This window comes from Simochromis diagramma, unplaced genomic scaffold (assembly GCF_900408965.1).
Source record: "Simochromis diagramma unplaced genomic scaffold, fSimDia1.1 OVJJ01000604.1, whole genome shotgun sequence".
In the NCBI taxonomy this organism is placed as follows: Eukaryota; Metazoa; Chordata; class Actinopteri; order Cichliformes; family Cichlidae; genus Simochromis; species Simochromis diagramma.
Genome location: NW_024387416.1, coordinates 1,554,976 through 1,575,537, shown reverse-complemented (window position 1 = coordinate 1,575,537; position 20,562 = coordinate 1,554,976). Strand labels below are relative to the sequence as shown.

Genomic DNA, 20,562 nt, shown 5'->3' with positions numbered 1-20,562 from the left:
GTTAAAGTTGTAGATGTGACAGCGACAGACTGGTGACCTGTCCTGGGTGTACCTGCCTTTCATGCAAACCAGAATAGGAAAAGGGGAAGAATAAAATGTGAATGTTTCCACTTTTATGAGTAAATTATTAGACAAACAAGATTATGAAGACATACACATTTACCATTGGTTTTTTTTTTATCTGGGAGTATTTAAGAGTCTGTTTCTTTTCCATCTACTCAGCTTCACTACTGACGCTCTCATACATGTTAACTATTACCAAAGCATCATTACACCAGGTGTTCACTCGGTATTACATTGAACAGAAACATAGATTATTCTACTTGAGGCTCAGCATGTTTAGCACAGGTTCATGGACAAATTCCTTCACAGATGACACAAATGATAATATTTTTTTTACTTTCATGGCTAATAAAAAGCTGCTTTGTCTGTCATCAGTTAAAGCTTTCCCACTAGCTCATCTATGTTTGCCCTCTGAGTAAACCCTTAACCTGCATGGAAGTGTCGCAACGCATCACAATGAAAAGTCCTGTATTAGCAAGTAGGCTAACATTTGCTGAGATTAAAACACGAATTAGCTTGTTTATTTTATGTGGCAGTGTGAGGAAAAACTAAAATGCTCAATTACATTAATAAGCACTCGAGAACTCTCAGTCAGGGTAAAGTTCACAGATATGCACGTGGAGACTGATGAATGTGTTTGTTGCCCACAGCTGTCTGTAGGAGTTTTTCCATTGGTTTGTGCAGCTTCAGAGGTTCTTCCAAAGCCAGAAAATGGTAAATCATAGTGTGTAGATTTTTCACACTTCAACTAAGTGAGCGCTCAGTGATAGCTTTACAGTTAGATAACTCACGTAGATGTCTGAGCCCCGTAATTGCTGTTAGAAAAAGACTCTGTTTACTAACTTTTTAACATTTTTCCTTTATCTGTTCAAACTGCTATGTAGGCATGAATGTTTCCAGAACTATATCTAGCATGGGACCTTTTGTGATACTAGATTTGGACAAATTAATTTTTCTCAAAAAAAATTGGGAAAAAAAAAAAAAACTATCTATGCATCCAACTGCATGGTGGTGGTGGGGTCCGGGGGCCCACATGCCATTGGAAGCCCCAGGGCCTCCAGTAATGCCGATGCCTTCCCTGCCCATGAGGAATGCCTGCTGCCGAGCCCACTCACAAACTATGTTTCTATCTGCTTAACGTTCAGTCGTCGCTGGAGCTGGCAGTAACACTGAGCGCCGAAATGTTTGAAAGGCATCGACAAATCTAAGCTGCAGGGTCAAACACATGAGTCATGGAGTCGACATGTATGCAACAGTACATCAAATAATGTAACTGTTATAATTCTTATTTATGAGGTCAAGAGAGAAGTCTTTTTTCCCATGTAAGAATCAAATGAAGATTTGTCTGATATGTTGATACTTCAGTCTTTTTATGTTTTTGGTTTTTAAAAGAGAGATTTAGCTTCGGCGCCATTGTTGTGGAACGTTACACCATTTGGCCATACATTCATGTCAAGCGTGAACAGCGGCAACACCTGATCCCGCATCTAAAAGGCTTGTGCAGACAAGCCGTGTGTAAACCAAGCAGGGTCTCTTGAACCTGGAGGAGGGCTGGAGAAACCACTAATCCCACTGGGGGCAGTTAAAACAACAGGTGCTTTGGGGGGAGGAAGCTCAGCTGTCGAACGCAGGGGGTGACTGACTTGGGGTTTGCCTTGGAGCAGCTGCAGGTAGAAGCACTGGGTCTTGACCCGGGAGGGCCTGGGTGAAGGAGTGACCCGAAGATCGCGTGAACTTCTACAAGAAAAGTCCCGCCATGTTCTTCTCTGAGAGTCCGCCGAAACCAAACAAGCCCCCAGACCTCATTAGACAGAGGACTTGTGGCTGTGCATGAGCTGTGGAGCAGCTGTGCTTGTCAGCGTGTGGACAGATGGGATGCCATATTTTAATGGAGAGCTTCGTCTCTTTCTATCCAGGCTTTATTAGGTCCCTAGTGACAACAGAGACTCTATTCAAGCAAGACCATACATGCTGTTCCACATAAATCTTTGTTCATGCGTAGGCCGCTTTTCATTTAAACTTACTTTATCCCCTGACTTAGATCTGTTCGCCTTTCATTTAAACATGACCTGCAGCGACAGCACACCGCTTCTCTCCCAGATAGAAAATTTATATAGCTGATGTATCGCTGTAGCACGGGATGAGTGCGGCACAATAACCCCTTCGGTGGCAGTTTCAACAACAGCTGGCGCACTTGAAAAGTTGGCACGCCGCTCAAATGCGATAGCTAATTTAATAAACACACGTTTATGGGTTGATAAGCTTCTATTCCTGCTGGAATTAATGACAGAATGTGTTTGAACTCTTATCTCACGTTCAATAAAGTGCAAGACGAAGAAAAATTGGGACGCTGATTGAATCCAAAGGTCACTTTTATTTAATTCAGTGTGAATAAATGCAATACTGTCACTTTTGACAGCTCTTGAAAATGCATTTACGGGGATATAAGACAGAGAACAGACAGAGAACACGCTACGCTGCACAACACCTGTCCAATGACGTCGAAAACTACAGAATGGATGACTCTGTTTCGGGTAAACAACAAGGTCATAAAGGACTCTTTAACCACTCATTCATACAAACCTAAATAGCAGTCAGTTTACTTTTCTGTGCACTTGCAGGAAGTGAACAATAATACTTAAAAAATACTGTGACATAACACCTTACACATCAGCTTTAGCAGCACTATATTTCAGTGAACGGCTCTCACATACACACACACACAGACACACTCAAGCCGCACTTTCACATCTTTCCCTTCAAAGAAAAGTCAACACGCTTCACGTTTCCGATATCAGACTTCTCGCCGCTTCAGAACTAAAAACTACAGTGACTTCACGATACATTTGATTAAGAGCGGTCTCAGCAGCGTATGGAAGCCCGTTTCCACCACTAAAGGGGGAAAAAAAGGATCCATGACTCGAAATTTCTAGTTATTTTCTCGAAATTTCGAGTTAATAAGTCAAAATTTCAAGTTAATAAGTCAAAATTTCAAGAAAATAACTGGAAATGTCGAGTTATGGATACTTGCTTTTTGGGGGTTTTTTGTGGCGGAAACGGGCGTGTGCCGACAGCAGTGCAACGCAACGGACAAATAACGCTGTTTTAAGCTAATGCAGGCGTTAGCTAAATCCTGCTATAATCTCCTAATTGTCTCGAGGGTACTTCTTTAATTCTGTGCTCTGAACTGAGTCCGGGGTCACCCCTCAGACTGTTAACAAAGTAATAATAATAATAATAATAATACAGGAATACAATTAGTGCTGCCAGTGTTAATCTCGTTAAAATGACGTTAACGCCATTAACGCGGCAAATCACCGTTAGCGAATTAGCGCGTATCCCCCAGTGTGTGGGGCTGGATAGCGCTAACGCGTTAACGAGCTAACCGCGCTAATGTGTTGACGCCATCCAGCCCCACGCACGTGGGGATCCGCGTTAACTCGCTCACGGAGATTTGCCGCATTATGGCGATAAAGTCATTTTAACGGGATTAACGCTGACAGCACTAAACACAATCCAAAGTGTCCAGTGAATACTTCAAATCCAGAGTGGTGGAATGTTTCTAATACTATTTACAGCCTCGTTGAGATTCCCATTACGACTAAGTAAAGCCTTCAGCACAACACGTGCTTGTAACAGGCCTTCAAACATCACAGTGGCGTAAGCTTCTTCATGATCACACTGTTTGTGTTTCAGTGTGCGGGTGCTTTCACAGACGAGCACCTCGTCGCGGCACGCTGCTGCTGCGAGTTTGCAGAAAAGGTGCGCGGAGGTGAAGTGAATGCTGTTGTGAGCAGAGGATAAGGAGTGGGTATAGTGCGTGTGGAGGTGGGGGCGGTCTATGACAGCACGGTGAGCGTGACGGTTCCTTTGGTCCTCTTCAGGATGCTGACGGCTTCTTCGTGGGAAACCCCCTCCAGAGTCTGCCCGTTGACGGCCATGATCTGGTCTCCTCGCTTCAGGCGCCCGTCCTCTGCAGCTGCGCCCTAAACACACACACACACACACACGTGTGCACACCATCAATAACAGAGGCTGTCGGTTCTGCAAAGATAAACAGTGGCACAGATAAACGCCTCTCACCTTTCCAAAAACAGTTTTCACATATATGGGCAGGTCTCCGTGGGGGCTGCCGTACCCTCCGACTATACTGAAACCCAGCCCGTCTGGTCCTCTATCAAGAGTGATGGTCTTATACTGAGGAGGGCTGAGGGAAAAGGTAGAAGGCATTTAAAGGAAAACCAAAGCCACAACCTGTAGTTCTCCTCCTCTGAGCGCCCCTGCGTCTAAGAACATCATACCCGAGGTCGTCCTGGAAGATGCAGCTGGGCGTGAGAGCCCCACCGACCTGCTCCTGAGGGGGACCCGTCACGGTGGTGTCGCCACCTGCAACCACCTGGAGGTGCGTTAACACACAGACACAGAACACAGCTCTGTTATAGTAATACTGGCGTTGATTTACTGCCCAGATAAAGACTGATAGCATGATGGTAGTGCTGGATGAGGGCGCTTTATGGTGCTTCAAAGCCTGTGACCGCCACCCTTTGTCTCGTCTGTGCTCAGCTGAACACTTTGAACAGAGATAAAGGGAAGAATACGACACAAACTGCAGCTTATCTGCCGATTTATCTGGTAGAAACACAGGAGGTGAGAGAAGACGTTTATAGGAGACCTGCAGCTGTATCGTTCCTGTCGCGTTCTTGAGCAGGGCAACGGCCTGAGAGTGGCTCATGCCTTCAGCAGAGGTTCCACATATGCTGACGATTCGGTCCCCGATCTGAAAAAGTGAGAGTTTAGAACATTTTGGGGGGGAAACAGTGCAGATGTGCAGTGCAGCAGAAAGTTTTCACACTTTCCAAAGAACAGTTTGGATGTTTCGAGCAGCCTGCTGCATGTCAGCGTCATAAAAGCGGTGCCCACCGCCTGAAACTCGCATCTGTCACTGCTGATTTCTGTGCTTTCATCATTAGGCCGCACAAAAAACGTAAATTCACGGTTCAGCTGAGTAATTTCATTACGCCGCGCTCTCTTTTCTCTTTCAGGCTGAAATGATAAAACGGCATGAATATACCATTCAGGATTCACCCTATTCATTTCAATGAGTCTTTCTGTGGGCTTAATGGCCTTAATACAGGAGTGGGAGATTTATCATCCATGTTAGCAAATGGCTATTGTCCTCTTCCAGCCTCAGTCTAACACAGTTTCAATTGTCAGTTTTTCTGTGAAGGTCACAGCTAAAGGTTAAGGGCTCGCGGCCTCTGGGAGCCGCTGAGAATACATACACTGAGCGAGTGGGAGTAAATAAATGACATTCACATTAAATCCCACACAAGAATTGGAGATATGCATAATTTCTGATGAGAGGGAGGTGGCCAAGAAAAGGTCTCATACCTTGAGATTCTGGGTCTGAGCAGCCAGTCCGACGGGATTCATCATGGCGATGAAGATGGGGATGTCGCCCAGGGGGCTGCCCACTCCGCCCGCTATGCTGATGCCCAGAGAATCAGCGGGGCCTTTAGTGAACTCCACTGTTCTGACTTCCTGATGCTCCGGGTCTGAAACAAACGCGTCGCTCTGATGACTCGTCCCGCCTTTTCTTTTCCCGCAATTTGACCGACATTCGCAGTGGATTTCGATCTGCTTGTTTACACTTACAGTCTTGCCGTACTTACATTCTTGGCTTGTACTAAGCCTGTCAGGGTCACCAGGAAGGGTGTCAGGATCTGAACATGGCTGAGAGACCACCTTGGCGCTTCCTGTCTCACTCATCTGAAACAAAAGCATTCAGAGCGCTTTCTTGTCAGGCATTAGATAAGAGGAATTTCTATTCAGCTCCAAAGCGTTCATTTTCTGCCTTTATTTTTTTTACTAGTGTAATTTTGCATGATTGGGTTAAAAATAAGCTACTTCTATTTTAACCACTATCTCATCAGCTACATTACCTGGCTGCTTTGAGACAGCCTTCTTTCCGAGTGGAAGGGGCCCGCCTTAAACCGCCCCACTTCCATTTTGATAGATCCCACGCAGCACTGCAACACAACACACAGGCATTATTGTACGGTTATTCGTCTTTAATTGTCCTGCACACTTTGACGATTGCGCATGCGGGGCGGGACTACCTTCAGCAGCGCAGCCACGGCCTCCTGAGTGGCTGACCGGACGTCCTCACCGTTGACCGACAGTATCTGGTCGCCCTGCATCAGCCGACCGTCAGCGTCCACCAAACCTCCTTTCACGATGTCGGACACAAACACCCCTGTGTCGTTCCTGCTCGGAGAGACGGGAAGACTGAGACGCGGCAGTAGGCACGACGCGTCTGTGACCGCGTGCAGCACTCTGCTGAGGATCGCTAAGTCTCCTTTTCTCAAATTGCTGACCTTAATCCTACAATTTTCCAGAGCTCTGTTTTTTAACTTGTTATTGCTGGTACAGTATTGATCTGGCAATTTCAGGCTTTTCCAATGGAGCTGCCTGAGTGTGGCTTGTATAACAGAATATTAACCAGCGATCACTTTGACAGTATTGTGCTGTTGGAGGCTTCGGTTCACGGTCAACAGAGTCAAATTCTGCGCTCGCTGTGAGCGAGAATATAACGTGCAGGAAGAAAAGATGACTTATCTTAAGCCTCTGCCTTTTCTTCTTTGTTCAGAAGCACATCTGAGCCGTGGACTTTGCATATCTGAGGTGCCAATCTCCACGTGGATAAGAACTAGCACAAGCAGTAGCTGTGAAGCAAGGCAACTTGATCCCACTCAGTCCTCGGTGCCAGAGATACTTGGCTGTCACAACTGCTCACCACTAACTGCTAGCTTGCATATTTTCCTTTCTCGTGGGTCGTCTGGGCTCCTGTCTTTTCCATCCTTTTGAGCATTTTAGCCTTTTTCTTGCCACGTGTGTAGCAAAACCACTGTGACAGAGGCCGAAATGTTACAACTGTGTTAAAAACTGTCCAAACTCTTTAACCTTTGACACCAGCTTGGGATATTTAACCCTGACCCCTGTCTCCTCACAAACTTCGACCACGGGACCGAATCTGTCAGCATAAAACATTTACAGGCACGCAGAAATCCAGAGGGCTTATAGACGCTCCGCAACCTGCCTGCTCTTATCCCAGTGATAACTTTGTAAATCTTTCTTTGCTGATCGAGTGCTAGCAACAATAGCGGGATTTTCACGCTGACGCAACAAGTGCTTTCAGCTCCGTCTCTGGTAACACAGCGAGGCGAGAACCGCCGCTAGTACCGAGGAGAATGACTGAAATACAAACCTGTTCTGCTGACTCATATGAAAATGCAGTCACGCAGAAAAAAAACCTTCATTTAGCCACGATCTGTTCAAGCTAAACATAAAAAAATTATGATCTCTTTTTATTTCCTGCTGAAAAAAACATAATGATTTCATGTCTTTGTAACAGACATGTCGTGTGGGAAAGAAGGGATTTTACTTAATCTGCGTGCTTACACCAAACACAATGACTTTTGTTGGTAAGTAAAACTGGTTTAACTGATGGCTGCATGGACAGAAACATGATAGAAGTAAAAGCAATGACCTCACTCTCCCAACTATGGAGTATAAAAACAGATAAAATACAAAAGGTTACCTCTGATCCCGCGATCTGCATTAAAAAAAGGTCAAAACAATATAATTATAAAGTAGGCTGATAATTACATTTCAAAAATCTAGAATGTTTTCAATTCCTTGTTTGCTTCTATGTATTTTTCAACACGCTAACACCTACTGTGAGCCAGAAAGCACCTAGTGGAGTCACTACTCTGCTATCGTTATATGTAAAGGCTCGTCGCCTGACGCTCTCAGCAGCAGAGCTGATTCTAACAACGTTCCCACCTCCTCCCGACAATGCTCAGTCCCAGGCCCTGGCCGGGATTCTTGTGCAGCTCCACGGTGAAGGAGTCCCACAGGTCTTCCTCCTTGTACTGGGCCTCGTCCCTGTAGACCGCCAGCCGGACCCTCTGCGGCGTCTGCCGCAGCACGTTGATGGCTTCGTCGTGACTGGCCGCTCGCAGGTCGATGCCGTTCACCTGTGATGAGAGAATGCGTGCGTAGGTTTTGATCCAGCTATTCGCTCGGCCATATTTGGTTAAAGTAGCAGAGGCCTTATCTTCTGCTCCAGTGTATAAGTTAACTGCAGCGGAGGATTATATATAAAAAGTTCTAACAGCCTCATTTAATGCACAAAGTTTCCTTTAAACCGTTTCTGCTTTAGATATAAGGAAACTGGGTCATTCCTTTGAAATCACAGGCTGATGCTTGACTTAAAGTACAGCAGGAAAACCTTCCCACAAACCCCTGTGACATGCTCCAGTGGTCAGTCTAAGAGCGATGCCCAGCTTTTCTTCTTTTCTTTTTTCAAACCACATTTAAAGGAGGGAAAATACCATATTATCTTTCACCGTGCACACGCAGTGGATTTTATTTTTTCCCCATACTATCTAATGGCATGACTGCAGAGTGGGAAACTGCTCTTTTCACTTTCCCTCGCTGACCTTATTTTCTAAACACAGCAGCCTGGCTCAGGGACAGGAGTGAATAGTGGAGAGCTATTAAGTCATAAGGGCGTGTGTTTCAATTCAGATCTAGTGATTGAGCTACAATAACTCAACTCCCGGGCTCCACCCCTGCCCTCTCTCCGTGACAAAGCACGGGGTCAGACGGAGGGCAAACCCAAGTAAGAGCTCGGGTGCTTAACTTGTCAAGGCGCATAATGCACACGGGATTTGTACAGGTTTTCTTTCACTTTTCACTCATAATCGCCTCGGTCTGCGGTATATTATCTTGCTAAAAGCAAAAAGCGGTGCTTTTAGAGGTTCTTATTGCTGTTAATATATATCTATGCTGTTGCTCAACATATATCGTATTGTCAGACTTTAAAAATCCAAGCGTTCATGCTGAGACTCTTCGGGCATGTCTCATCGAAATATAGTTACGCTCATTATGCTGCAGCTCACCTCTAAGATTTGGTCTCCTGCCCATAACCTCCCATCTTTGGAGGCCGCCCCTTCTTCATAAACTTCGTGGATAATGATGGCCCCCTGGAGATAAAGAGAGAGAGAGTGGAAAAAGTGAGTTAATTAGGCCAAAATAAAAACACACAAAACAAAACAAAACAAAAAAAGATGGAAGGAAGACATTTAGCATTTATTTGGAGGATATTAAATGGATACAAAACAGATTGGGCCGGGAGGGGAAAGAGTATTTGTTGACTTTTTAAAGTATGTGTACACAGCAAATTTTTTTGTGTGTGTTTGTTGGCAAACAGACATAAATTTGGATTACTGCTTCTGTGAATGTGTGTGTTCCTGTGCTCCTGAGGTTGCATTCCAGGGGCAGGACGTTGTCCGCCACGGCTGAGGCCAGACAAAGAGCTGCTCCCCCAAGCCTGACTGAGCAGACAGAATAGATGGGACGAGGGGAGGATGGCAGGGGCAACGAGAAGAAGAGGAGGAGGAGACGAAGGCCGTGACAGCATCGTTTCCTACATTCCTGAGCCTCCGTTTCTTTTTAGAACCTGAGTTATGCTACCAGCAAAGAATCTAAGTGGGTGGCATTGTGGCTGGGAACGCACAGCTCAGTTACGCAACTTCAAGAAACCTGCAGATTTACTGTTTGTTATTATTCAAATCAATAAAAGTTTATTTATATAAAGTGTCAAATCACAACAGATGTTGCCTCAAGGCGCTTTGTAGTGAATACAATAATACAGAGAAAACCTCAACAATATGAGGACCCTCCTGCGAGCAGGCACTGGGCGACAGTGGGAAGGAAAAACTCCCTTTCCACAGGAAGAAACACCCGACAGACCCAGGAAGACAGGACGAAAACAAACTGTGGAAAAGAGCCACGTTTTATTATTATTATTGACTAAATCTAAGCACATCAGGGAGACCAGCTCACGTTTTTCCCCTCATTAGCTGACTGCTACTGCTATTTGTCTGGTTTCCTACCAGCAGAGTGTCACAGCCTCCCACGATGCTGAGGCCCAGGCCTGTGCGGCCCTTGGAGATGTCGATGGTTGTTTCACAGCCGGGGATGATGGGGCAGGTCGTCGGGTCAGAGGCCAGAGCGGAAGGGGTGGATGAGCGACTAAGACCTAAAACGGAGAAGCATGTCTGTTCTTTTCACCTGACAAAACTGACAATACAGTTCTAGAAAATTAAAACCAAGTAAAACGAACTCACTGGTGGCTGCTTCTGCCTCTGGCTGACTTGGGAAGATGCTAGGCACGCTGGGTACGCTAGCGAGGACTCCATCTGAAAAGCTTGCGTCCTGGCAGATCGACTGGACACAGGAGAAAGAAGAGGGGATCTCCTTTGTAGCAAAGGTTAGCTTCACAGGACCTGTGGCTTTTCTCAGCAGTGACGAGACCTGAAAAAACAAGAATACCAATCACACCTTTCACCTTGTGGCTACTAATAAACAGCACAGACATGAAAGGTTATTTCCAGAGTAACGCCCTTACCTTTTCAACAGTGTATCCGAGCACAGACTCGCCGTTCACAGCTAAGAGTGTGTCCCCAGGTTTCATGCACCCCTCCTGCTCACAGCGCATAAACAGCTTTGATTAGCAAAGGCAGCTAAACGTCCACGGTACAGAAGGTCTCATTAGGCATGACATACTTTGCCGGTGTGTCCCTGCACTTCAGATATACTCTCAATTTCAACCCCGGCCTCTGTGTCGCCCTCAACAAAAGTGATGCCGAGTCCTCCGTCCTCCTGATGAAGAGAAACGCTCATTAGTGATAAAAAAACGTTTGAAATTGCACCACCGCACACGCAATACCCACGCTGACAAACCCTTTTCTTTAACACGTGCTGGGTAATGGAGCCGTATTGTACCAGTTCAAGAAATCAAGTCGCCTCCAGAGATGAATCAGCCCCAGCTTCAGCTTCCTTCACACTTCTGATCTTTTGCTCCCAGAGAGGCCTTTCAGGGCATTTGTCTTCATATTAATGAGCTGCCTATGTGCTACACTGTTGCCACCTCTACCGCATGAATGATTCAACAATTGTAGGGATTGCATAGTTTTTCCTCTCTCCTGTCTCTTTTGCAGTTTGTTTTAGCGCTCTTCAAAGGCCAACCTCACCTGAATCTGCCTGAAAAGCATGTTCCCACTTGACCCGTGTTGTAACTGATCTTGTAGAAAGTTTCCTTTATTTGTTGAGGTGGTGAGATGTCTAATGTTAAGATCTCTGCTTCCGCTCCAGTGTTGTGCAACTGGATGCAATTTTATCGCTGCTGCTCAGAGGATCAGACAATGACCTTTGGAAAACTGTCTGCTCTCTGCGAGCTAGAACGTGGACCCCACAAGGAGTCGGGATCCATTCCTTATTTAATATTTCAGTGAACCGAGCCTTTAACTCCCAATGGAACGTCTGTTTTGTTTACTTCACCTTCTTTTCCCTCAAAATTTTCTGTCTTTTCTCAGCGTTTTGGCATCCTGTCAAACTGGAGTGCTCCGGTGTGCTCCCGATCTGTCTGTCTCTGACGTACCCCGCTGGCTTATTTAGTGTGTGTGTGTAAGAGTATACACCTCCCTCATTACCGCACTGTTCCTGAGACTTTCTCCCCGTTACTGCCTGTAACGCTGTGTGTTTTGCGATGTCCGCGGGTCATCCTGCGCCTCTCACCTTCAGATTTACGATGTGATGAACGTAGTTCGAAGTATCGGCGTCGCCATTAGCAGCAGCTTCTTCTGGCTGTGAAGGAGCAGGAGTAGTGAGTACACCATGAAGTAAATAAATCAGCTAAATTTTAGCTGGTGGGAGTACAGTGCCGGATGCGTCTACATTACTGCTTGTGGTTTGTTTTACTGGGAGTCACACACAGGCACGGGACCACACAAAGAAACTTCACATGCATGCGTGCCGAGCACGAGACAGACTAAAAGCCAAATTACACGCCCAGATGTAAAAGTAATGGTTCTGTTTACACGTTTAAAATCTCATTACGAAGCACCAACGTGGCTGTGTAGTAGCTGTAGGAGTCGTGTCTGTTCCAGGGCTTCTGCATGTGTGCATCGTGTGTTTTCTATGCGTGCCCATAAGCAGAGTTGTACCTCAGCGTGGGGCTCCACAGCGTCTCCCTCGTGCTCCCTCACTGGTCCCACCGCCATCTGGTCGAGCGCTTCGGTGTTCCTGTTTCACACAGTCATAAGTCACGTAAATCGTTGCTTCTCAGCTTTGTGACAGCAGAGCTGTGATTTACGTCAGCTGATCACAGCCTATCTTTCAGGAAAAGGATGTGAGTCAAGTGGGAGGCTAAGTACTGTGATCCGGAAGAGGGCCAAAAGTAGGTCAAAGGTCAAACTCTGTAGGGATATGTGAGCTAATGTATCCGTATTACATGCTAACTACATCTGTTTGACTCCCAAAGCTGACCGACTCAACAACTCCTGCACCAACACCTTTTACATTTGACTACTTGCAACTTCCGCGGTGCTTTTTCAAATTTGTAATTCTACCCTTTGGTGTCATACGATGAATTTGAGACATAACGCCAACACAAACGGAGAATGTAACATCGCAATCGCAGGGGGATGATAAAGTAATCATAATACATATAAAAATCGAAAAAATTTTCATGTTAATAAGCGCTGCATTTGCAACGTTTTGTGCCGTTTCATTGGCCCTCTCGTTAAGGAGGAGATGAGGTAAATGGAGACATACAGAATCTTTTTTTTATGTTTCCCAAAATGTGAAAACTTGTAGATTAACATGCAAAAAGCAGATTTTATTTAGTAAATATTCACACAGCCTAACAACATCATGTCAACTATCTCAACTCTGTAGCTGCTCTCTTATTCACAAGCAGGGGTCAGTACAGCACGTAGATCTACGTACTTGATTTTGTTACAGTAGACGCCTTTCTAGGCCCCAAAGGTATCTGTATCGCAACCTGGCAGCTTTTGCTTGCTAGACATCAACCCCTACACTATGGAGGGATACACTCTCCGCAACATTTCTGATAAGAACTGCACTACATTTGCATTTCTCCCTTTAGCCCTAATTCTAGCTTCGTACTCCAGCTATATTTACAGTCACTGTCACTATATTTTTAACTAACTATTTAAAACGCATTTCCTCGCAAATACATTTTTCCATCGTGTCTGCATGTAGATATCTAAATTAACAATATAAACTACTATTTTAATTCACATTTGTTTGATAACTTTCATTGTTTTTTTTTTGTTTTTATTAATAATTCAAGCTAAGTATATCTCATATTTTTAGCTGGCAAGCTTAGACTGTCTATGCCCATATTACTAGCTAACAGTGTGACGTATTAGCCATGCTTTAAGCAAGCTATTTTGCACATTTTACACTTTTTGACCACTAAATATTAAATTAAAATATAGTTCATGGATTTACTTTGGAAGTCTGTTATTTATATTTGTCACTAACGTTCAACTTTTGCTCTTTGTCTCTTTTGGTAACTAAATAAAATAAATATCTAAATAAATATCATCTGTATGCTGTAGAAATGTTGTATATTTTAGTGAGTGTACCACTAAATCTGAAAACCTTCACAATCATCAGCCAAGTGCCAGCTGGTGTGATGGGTTTAATATAGTTTTTATTAATATTTATTGATTACAAAATATTTCAAGATAAACTATACTTAATGAATGCATGTATACATTTGGTATGTGCATGTGAGAGACTGTGTTATTAAGCATTACAGAACAGAGGCCATTATATTCAACCTGTGCTGCATCCTTCTGTTGAACGACAATAGCTCCATCTATTGGCTTTTCACTAACATTACAATAACTTTTCTGAGGCTCAATAACTGTATGCATATTTTCACAGGAGCTTTAATAGTGATGAAAATAACTGTTGATACCTGACAAAGATGATTTCGACTTTGGATGGAGCGCTCTTGATGATGGAGGACGCGTTCTGATGACTGTGGCCGTACAGAACTTGTCCGTTGATCTGTAGCACAACATAAAGTTTATTGCTCAGAAAAGCATTTACAGAATTTGAGACATTTTTTTTTTTTTAAAAAGCAAATAAACAGTGAAACTAATTTTATACGCATCTCACCTCCAGCAGCTCATCCCCAACAACCATACGTCCGTCCCTGCCGGCCGCCCCGCTGGGGTCTATTCCCACCACAAACACGCTCATGCGTGAGCGGTCCCTGTTCCCTGCCAGGCTCAGGCCCAGGCCTGTTTTGCCTTTCTCCAACTCAATCATGTGGAGGACACCTGGGAGGCTGCCATAACGCTGGATTATGTTCTCTGAAAGACGCAGGCGAAGTCGCGGCAGACAGATGTAAGCTGACAATACAAGTAAAATAGCGCCAGACTGGTCTCGAGCCCTATCGCTCCGTGTAACGTTTCCCGAAAGAGGAGCAGATATTTGAAATGTGTAAATTGCAGAGGAACCAAAAGTAAAAGGTAGAAGTTTGTCAGCAGAATTTTCTATTTCAGCTTCACCCTCTCCCATTTTTGTCTCAATCTTGGCTCTTTTGTTCTGGTTCCAGTCTCTTTTCTTTGTCTCTCCACCTCTCCTGTCTCTGGTGTGTTAGATAGCCACTGTTCAGACCAGTGGGCTCCTGTTGTTCTGGGCTCCCTGCCACTGTTGAACCATCAGTCCTGTACTAATCTCCACAACTCACCTCCCCGGGCTCAACCTCATCAATCTTATTCCTGCAGGATGGGCTCTGTCTATCTCGCTCTCACACACACACACACACACACACAAACGCACACAAGGGCACATATACACATATACTCCACAATCCCAGGTGTTTGGAGGCTGTTCTTTATGCTGATTGCTCGCTATCTTTCTCTCTGGAGCAGTGAGTTCATCCTACAGCTGACATCAGAGTGTCTGCAGGATGATAATGGCCTAATTGGGACACTGAGTCCTTCAGGTTTTTGCTGAGGCACAACCAGCTCAAGCATGTGAATCAGTGCACGTTTATGCCACGCAGGAGACTTTATGTGCAGACATGTAACTTGGATGACCTCTTGTGGCCATTTGCTGTTACTACATAGTGTAGTATGTAAGCATATATTTTTACTTCCTCCCACTACAAACTGGGTTAAAATATTCCTGCTGTATGTGATGCAGGATTACATTTACATCAAACATTTACAACCTTGTGATATTTCACTGCAAAATTAAACACCCTACTGCAAAAAAAACAATAAAAACCAGACAAACTAAACTCACTCCAATTATATCCGTACTCGTCCTCGGGCTCCTCCCCCTCCTCCTTTTTCTCCTCAGCAGTCTCAGCAGGACTGCCAGGAATCTCTGTCAGCGTGTCTGTATCAGTCTCTCCCACATGAGGCACCACTGGCAGGGTGAGGACAGCGCTGGTGGGAGATGCCTTTGCCGCTTCACGCTTCGCCAGCTGTCGCGCCACAGATGGAGGCAGAAAACAGTTGATGAGTGAAAGGTAAAGAAGATAAAGAAGGTTTCATCTCTCCATTAATGTTTAAATCAATTGGCTGTCAGGTTCACAGCGAGAGGAAGGCGCCGATGCAATCAACAAGAAGCCATATGCTTGGTTTCCTTTTGCATGTGCGTTAGATGGAAGTTATTGATTCTATGAGCTCTGATCACCACTGGGATAGCAGCACTACTCCAGCTCGCACCAACATGTGTATTTTTGCTACTTTTTCTTTTTAATTTAATGAAAAGCAGAGATCAAAATTAGAGAACACCTTACATGCCTAAATGTCCTGTATTTAAGTCACTGCTTCTTCTAATAAATGTAACAAAATCCATGAACAAGAGCGATGGAGTTAGCAAATAGCTAATATTGGCTAATACGCTGGGCCAGTATACCAGCAGGTCTCTTGTAGGGGGGGCCTTTTCTCTAAATGACTGTAACACTACTAACTAACACAACACAACGATTGTTATCAATTTCCCACACTGCTCTGGTTTGATCTTGGTCTCGTCCACAGTTTAGCCACTGCTTGACTTTCATAGCCACAGCTAGGTTCAGGATCAGGATTCCAGGCTAGCCATCATGCATTATTTTAATGCTCTCACATTCAACAAGTGCTTCTGTTTCACGGGGTGACAAGAGGCACCGGCCTCCATAGAAAGTCTTGGCTGACTCTGTTGGCGTAGAAGCTTCTCATAGACATTACTCAAGCACCAAACCATGAAGCCCCGTCCTCCAAACTGACCCCCCTCTGCTCCCGTTTGACCCCGAACATAAAACCTCGCGTCGAAACTGAACCTTGCTGTCATCACTACAGTTCTTCTTCACCGTCCATGTGATGTGTCCCTCTGTGGCCTTGTGATTACTTCTCCCGATGATGGGCTTGGTCGCTGCACACTCATTTTTTTTTTAAGTGGACGACTGGTGTTACAGTAAATTTTGATCTCTACTATATAATTTTTAATTTAATGATCATCTCTAAATTTCAAATATTCACCCATCAGTAATTCATAAGCGCACTTACCTGTAACAACTCTGACTTCTGATCACTTCATTCATTGTTGATCTTAAATATAATGCTCAAAACTCAAAACCATCCATTTAAAACCAGAGTTTTGATTCTGTTACGCTTCCGAAAACGGACTAAAAGCAAAAAAGGCAAAAACTAAAGTAAAGGAAGAAAGATGTTCACGATTCCACAAAAAGAAACACACACACAGGAAGTCGGACGGTGGAGGCGTTAGGCCACGCATATATATGCATGTACAGCACGTCAGGACATCTCCGATTCACGGGCTGCCGTGTGACACGCTGACATATTCGTGCAAGCATACACGGAAATGGAAGGTGGAAAGCACAACACAGAGACCCACGAACCTTAAACGGGGTAGGAGTGAAAGGGTTAGTTGGGGAGAGGCGGAGGAAAAGTCTACTGTGACTGTCACCCTCCTACGGAGAAGACAAAAAGGGCAACTTTAGCAGACAGCATCGTTCTGACAGGTCAAGTCAAAGGCGTGTGCCAGCGTTGCGTCGACAACATATCTCGAGTTTATGGTGAAAGTTGTTTTTTTTTTACTGAATCTATTTTAACGCCGTGAGCGACACCTACTGAAATCTGACAACAAACACAACAACACTGATAGGCGCTCTGCGTGCTCGGTAATTAGAAGTACCAACCTTGTCCTTGTTGTCCCTTGTTGCGGCTGCAGCAGCTCTCTCCTCACTCGAGTCTGTTATCGATGACTGTTGCATTTAAGACAGACATGAAGGTAAATCACTACTCTGCACCAGATAGCAACAACAAAAAAGGACTTTGAAATTAATTTACGTCACGTATGGACAGCAAATTCATAACATCCACTTCAATGTCACCAGATAGTGAAAGATACTGTATCACAGTGCGGTGCGACGCACGGGCAGTAATCCCATAAATATTAATGGGTCCACGCTAAGTCTTAAGTGTTCGGAATGACTAAAGCTGTGCTCGGTATGCTGTGTTATGATAAACCATCTGTTTTGGAAATCCGCATTTCTCAAATAAAGGCAAAACTTTCACTGCTTCTGCTAACTTGAAGCTTGGCAAAGCCGAGAACTGAAAGCACACAAACACTCGGACATGCCAAAACACTGATGTGTCGAGTGAGGAAAGCGTGCCCAGCACCACGCGCCCGTCCAAGCTCGACGATTTCTTGAATGATCAAGCTTGAAATGTTTTCTTCTTTGTTTGCCAGAAACTTGCAGTTTATAATTCTTCACACAACAGTATTTGTGTTGACTGCCGACCGTCTAATCAAGTTGTCTTTTTTACATTGGCAACGAGGCACTCGGGACGATGCTGGAGGGATAATTTGAATAAATCGCCTTTCAAAGCTGACGACAGGAGAAAAATTAAAAAGAAAAGGAGAAGAAGAAGAAAAAAAGCACTTACAGTAAAAGCCTCAACTATCGTTTTCACTTTCTGCGGGTGCAACAGATGGGAAAGAAAGCAAAGTTACAGAGTAAACACGTGTTATCAGAGGCAGATTTAAAAACAGGCATCGTGCACAGGTTGGAAAATAGTCTCCGTGTCGAACAGGTCCAATCAAGTTGCACGCAGGTCCAAACGAAAGACACGCCCACACAAACGCGAGGAGACACACCAGACGCGGGCTAGGTTTCTAACCTGAGGCAGGGAGGTTTGACGAGTGCAGCGAAGGCTCGACCCGCTGTGGCTATTTAGCTGAAGGAAGGGCAGGGGTGGCTTCTAAAAGCAACACAAGACCGACAAGCTGACAAACATTAGAGATGATGTCTGAGCCTTTCTGACAAAATTTAATCAAAGGTAACCGAGGAGACAGAGAGAGATTGAAATCATTAACGTTTAACTAACGGGTTCCTCGAAGACGGATATTTCTTTCACGTGGAGGAACTGAAGAAAGCCTCTCGCTCTCTGAAAGCGTAAATGTTTCAAAGACTCCTCCGGGCTACCTTGAGATTATTCACTGCTTACAACAGAGTGATTTGAAACTTCAAGGGAAACAGCACAGATGTAGTTACTGTGCTCTCTTAGGTGGCCCTCGGTGGCTGCATTTTAAAACAGCTACTACTGCTCTGACTCCAGTGCTCAGATATATCATCCATTAAAAATGGTATTTATCTCATGATTCGGTTTATTGTCGTGGATTTCACTTTAGCCGCACTCAGCGCTGACCCCAGTGACTCTGGAGTGAATTAGAAGAACATCTTCCTGCAGCCGCAGAGCCACAATTAATGCCCTTATTATTTTCTCTTATACTTTCAGGGTTGCCAACTTAAATCCCCTGGAAAAATCTAATTTTTTAAATATATACAGACTTTCACCCATCATAACTCAAATCCACATATATTATCATCCACGAGGTCGATTTAAACAGATTCTCCAGCAAGTTTGACTAATGAGCCTTGCTAATAATGTCTCCTTGTATCACTGGATGTGTTCCTGAACACATTAACAGCAATGGCGACAACTTAATTATTCATCGGCTAGTTTATATTTAAGGCCATTTCTGAGGAAAAAAATATATACACGGCTGCAACCTTTTCAATGATTAAACTAATAAGAAAACGAAAAAGCAACTGGATGAAAAACTAAAACGAAAATGTTTTTATGCCTTAAATATGCCCTCGGCTTTTTACGTGCAGACTTTTTTTTCCGTCTAGGTTTTATATGTTTTTAGCATAGACTGTATACAAAAATGGAGGCAGCCTAATGTATTCTTTTTAATGGCCAACAGGGGGCGACATCTCTGGCTATCGAAAGCAGTCCAGTTGTTTAGAAGTCTATGATGAAATGACCTCCCTGTGCATTTGATTTAATAGTGCAGCGCCTATTTTAGTGATGGGTTTATACTTAATTGCTAGTGTAATACAACACAATGTTGGCCCATTTAGAGTAAGATATACAGATATATGGGTGTGGTAATATATCCTCAGTTCTTAAATGCATATCACCCCGATTTTAAAAAAGAAATGGCCAAAGAGGACCAAAATCCTTAACTTGAGAGCTCAAAACAAGACAAAACTAAAAAGGCGGTGGCTGACGTTCGTCTATCAGTATGCCCTACAATACAGCACAAAAGATTTTTCGGCTGATATAAAGATAAAAAGTGCCAGCTGTGCTATTCCCACAAAAAGCTGGCAACCCTGATATTGTAGAGTTGATAATGACCATCTTTATATGAGGTATCAATTAAATTTTAATAAGCCCCGTGGTTAGAATCTAGTGTGCATGTGCAATAAATGTCACCAAAGCTCACCTTCAGCACAGATGTGTCTAAAATAGTGGCCACATTGATTTTAGCGCTTGGTTAAAAGCAGCATTTGGGGTCGCTGATATTAAACAAATGATTCAGTTCTTTTTCTCCTGGAGGGAATTTAGAATTCTGCTTTATTTCCATTAATGCGCACATCGTGTTTATTTCAAAGTCAAAGGCGGACATAAAAAGAAAGACTCAGCCACCAGTCTGAGAGACAAAGGGAAAGAGTAGGGAGCGCAGATAATGCAACTAAGATAAAGTGTGATGGATAGCTTAAGCAATAAAAATGAGGGAGACAAAAAGAGAAAGACAGATTACCTGACATGTGCGAGGTGGCATGTGTGTGAAAGCGGTGGTGTGTTTCTTTACTGCGGGCGATGAAACTGGGCAATAAACTGACTCGGGCTGAGAACGCCATGTAGAGGAACAGAGATGTAGGTTGAGACAGCTCATATTGTATTAACTACTTAAAACTGTTCTGAGTACTTTAAAGAACTAGTTTGATATACAGTACTGTGTAAATGTTTCCTACATTTTGCTAGCAAAAATGGAAAATGAGTAAACAGAGTGAATCATTTCCTGAAGTAATCATCAGGAATAACATTCAAAGCTCTTCTTTGGATGTTTCGGCCTGTTTGTTCTGTTCTCTTTCAAGATGATCCCACACTGCTTCAATAATGTTGAGGTCTGATCTCTGGGGAGGCCAATTCATGACTGATAGAGTTTCATTGTGTGTTTCTAAATCCAGGTATGCTTTTACTGCGTTGGCAGTGTGTCCAGAATCATTGTCTTGTTGAA

General features: G+C 44.1%; 1 protein-coding gene across 8 annotated transcripts in view; it reads right to left on the bottom strand.

The window, feature by feature from the left end:
• Window positions 1-2,417: 2,417 nt before the first annotated feature.
• The window catches only part of LOC120721801 (multiple PDZ domain protein), a 51,650-nt gene continuing 33,505 nt past the window's right edge, over window positions 2,418-20,562 (bottom strand). For 3 of the 8 annotated variants that reach the window (XM_040012358.1, XM_040012356.1, XM_040012361.1), the window contains 22 exons: window positions 17,919-17,948; window positions 17,168-17,233; window positions 16,868-16,939; window positions 15,265-15,448; window positions 14,128-14,324; window positions 13,925-14,016; window positions 12,138-12,216; window positions 11,710-11,778; window positions 10,699-10,794; window positions 10,541-10,615; window positions 10,260-10,446; window positions 10,026-10,171; window positions 9,030-9,113; window positions 7,909-8,102; window positions 6,183-6,330; window positions 6,006-6,092; window positions 5,736-5,832; window positions 5,455-5,618; window positions 4,736-4,840; window positions 4,365-4,459; window positions 4,147-4,270; window positions 2,418-4,049 (listed from right to left, as the gene is read on the bottom strand). In XM_040012358.1, the coding sequence (XP_039868292.1) occupies window positions 3,903-4,049; window positions 4,147-4,270; window positions 4,365-4,459; window positions 4,736-4,840; window positions 5,455-5,618; window positions 5,736-5,832; window positions 6,006-6,092; window positions 6,183-6,330; window positions 7,909-8,102; window positions 9,030-9,113; window positions 10,026-10,171; window positions 10,260-10,446; window positions 10,541-10,615; window positions 10,699-10,794; window positions 11,710-11,778; window positions 12,138-12,216; window positions 13,925-14,016; window positions 14,128-14,324; window positions 15,265-15,448; window positions 16,868-16,939; window positions 17,168-17,233; window positions 17,919-17,948 (2,538 nt within the window). In that variant the 3' untranslated portion in view covers window positions 2,418-3,902. Of the gene's footprint in view, window positions 4,050-4,146; window positions 4,271-4,364; window positions 4,460-4,735; window positions 4,841-5,454; window positions 5,619-5,735; window positions 5,833-6,005; window positions 6,093-6,182; window positions 6,331-6,475; window positions 7,679-7,908; window positions 8,103-9,029; window positions 9,114-10,025; window positions 10,172-10,259; window positions 10,447-10,540; window positions 10,616-10,698; window positions 10,795-11,709; window positions 11,779-12,137; window positions 12,217-13,924; window positions 14,017-14,127; window positions 14,325-15,264; window positions 15,449-16,867; window positions 16,940-17,167; window positions 17,234-17,918; window positions 17,949-20,562 lie in introns of those variants that run through there. The other 5 variants (XM_040012359.1, XM_040012357.1, XM_040012360.1 and 2 more) reach the window with 5 other exon arrangements.